The sequence below is a fragment of the Palaemon carinicauda genome, chromosome 5 (assembly GCF_036898095.1).
Source record: "Palaemon carinicauda isolate YSFRI2023 chromosome 5, ASM3689809v2, whole genome shotgun sequence".
NCBI lineage: Eukaryota > Metazoa > Arthropoda > Malacostraca > Decapoda > Palaemonidae > Palaemon > Palaemon carinicauda.
In genome coordinates this window covers 191,608,846-191,610,997 of record NC_090729.1, presented here as the reverse complement: position 1 = coordinate 191,610,997, position 2,152 = coordinate 191,608,846, and the positions used below count along the sequence as shown (strand labels likewise).

Genomic DNA, 2,152 nt, shown 5'->3' with positions numbered 1-2,152 from the left:
TAAAAATTGTTTTTAATAACTTGTAACTTTTTAATAACAAATCAATTGAATAAAAGATCATAAATGATAAAGTTTAAATAAAAATAAAATAGATTTTAATAGCTGTCCACATTAACACATCAAAGTAAAATACACTAAAAAATCCATACATCACCATTTACACAGACATGCAAACGCCATTACAATCTATTCAAGTTAAAACATAATAAATTAGAGGTGCACTCCGTAGAGCGCAGACCTCCGCCGCGGCAGCTTATTTCTCGACCTTTTGCTCGACCGTGACCTTGACCATCCAAAATTTAATCATTTCCAGCTTTTTACATAAGCTGATACCTGCAAGTTTCATTACTCTACGATTAAAATTGTGGCCGGGAAGTTCTTCACAAACAAACACACACACACACACACACACACAAACAGGTGGGAAAAAATAACCTCCTTACAACTTCGTTGGCGGAGGTAAAAAGGAAAAGACGCGTACAGAAGGAAAACGACTCCGAACCCACACCCTCCTATCTTGAGCTTTTAAATCAATACTTCTCCATTCATCATCTCCTACTTCACGCTTCATAGTCCTCAGCCATGTAGGCCTGGGTCTACAATAAATGAATTATATATACACTCGATAAAGCACCAATAAACCACTTAAAAATTATTTCCTTAAATTCTTATAGAGACTAAGTTTGCGCGAAGGATCTGACCGACACATCGTCACCATGTCTCGAAAATTCCTGTTTTTTCTGGAAGACAAAAGCCAGGACTAAGAAGAAGACCACAACGACAGAGATCATCGAAGAAGAGGTAGGTCAATGAATGTTTTCCTTATTGAGTCATTGTATGGTTTTTCGTCTTCGAGTCTGTGAAAGTTTTTCGTCTATGAGTCTGTGGATGTTTTCGTTTCTGAGTCTGTGGAAGTTTTCGTTTCTGAGTCTGTGAAAGTTTTCATTTCTGAGTCATTGGAAGTTTTCATTTCTGAGTCTGTGGAAGTTTTCATTTCTGAGTCTGTGGAAGTTTTCGTTTCTGATTCTGTGGAAGTTTTCGTATATGAGTCTGTGAAAGTTTTTGTCTCTGAGTCTGAGGAAGTTTTCGTATATGAGTCTGTGAAAGTTTTAATTTCTGAGTCTGTGGAACTTTTCGTTTCTGATTCTGTGGAAGTTTTCGTATATGAGTCTGTGAAAGTTTTTTTCTCTGAGTCTGTGGAAGTTTTCATTTCTGAGTCTGTAAAAGTTTTCGTTTCTGATTCCGTGGAAGTTTTCGTATATGAGTCTGAAAGTTTTTGTCTCTGAGTCTGTGGAAGTTTTCGTTTCTGATTCTGTGGAAGTTTTCGTATATGAGTCTGTGAAAGTTTTCATATATGAGTCTGTGAAAGTTTTTGTCTCTGAGTCTGTGGAAGTTTTCGTATATGATTCTGAGAAAGTTTTTGTCTCTGAGTCTGTGGAAGTTTTCATTTCTACTTCCAGTTCTGAGTCTGTGGAAGCTTATGTGTCTGAGTCTGTCAAAGGTTTTTGTGTCTGCGTCCGTGAAAGTTTTCGCCACTGATACCATAAAAGATTCCGTTTCTAAGTCTGTGAAAGGTTTTATTGACTAAGGCTATAAAAGTGTTTCGTCTTTAAATTCATGAGAGTTATTCGTTTCTAAGTCTGTGAAAGCTTTCATCTTAAAGTCTGTGAAATTTCTCGTCCCTGAGTCTATGAAAGTTTTGTCTCCGAGTATGTGAAATTTTTGGTCTCTAAATTTGTGAAAGTTTTTCGTCTCTGAATCCTTGAATGTTTTCGTCTGATTTCTAAATTTTCAGAAGAGGTTTCCAGAGTTTTGCGTGTCAGACTTAGAAAATGTTTCTGTGGCCTTGAAAATTTTCATCCATCAATCTTCTGAAACCTTTGCCTACTCCTTGAAAGTTTCGTCTGTAACTTCTAGAAAGTATGGCCTTTGAACCCTTGAAAGGAAAGCTTTATCTGTGAATCCTTGAAATTTTTTATCTATATGGATCTGAATTTTTTTTTTTTCTGTGAACCTTGAACAAAATTTTACCTATAAAACTTTAAAGCTTTTATTTTGATCTGCAAAGCCTTGATTTTATAAAATCAAAGTGAGGCCATAAGTGCGTCGACTTAAATCATAATTCCAATTAAATGAATATAGGTGTGATGAC

At 35.8% G+C, this 2,152-nt stretch overlaps 1 protein-coding gene across 1 annotated transcript; it reads right to left on the bottom strand.

Moving 5' to 3' along the window:
• Positions 1 to 874: 874 nt before the first annotated feature.
• Positions 875 to 1,210, bottom strand: LOC137641301 (germ cell nuclear acidic protein-like). The gene has a single exon (XM_068373729.1). It carries the CDS (start codon positions 1,208 to 1,210, stop codon positions 875 to 877), a length of 336 nt encoding a protein of 111 aa, XP_068229830.1.
• Between the last annotated feature and the right edge of the window lie 942 nt (positions 1,211 to 2,152).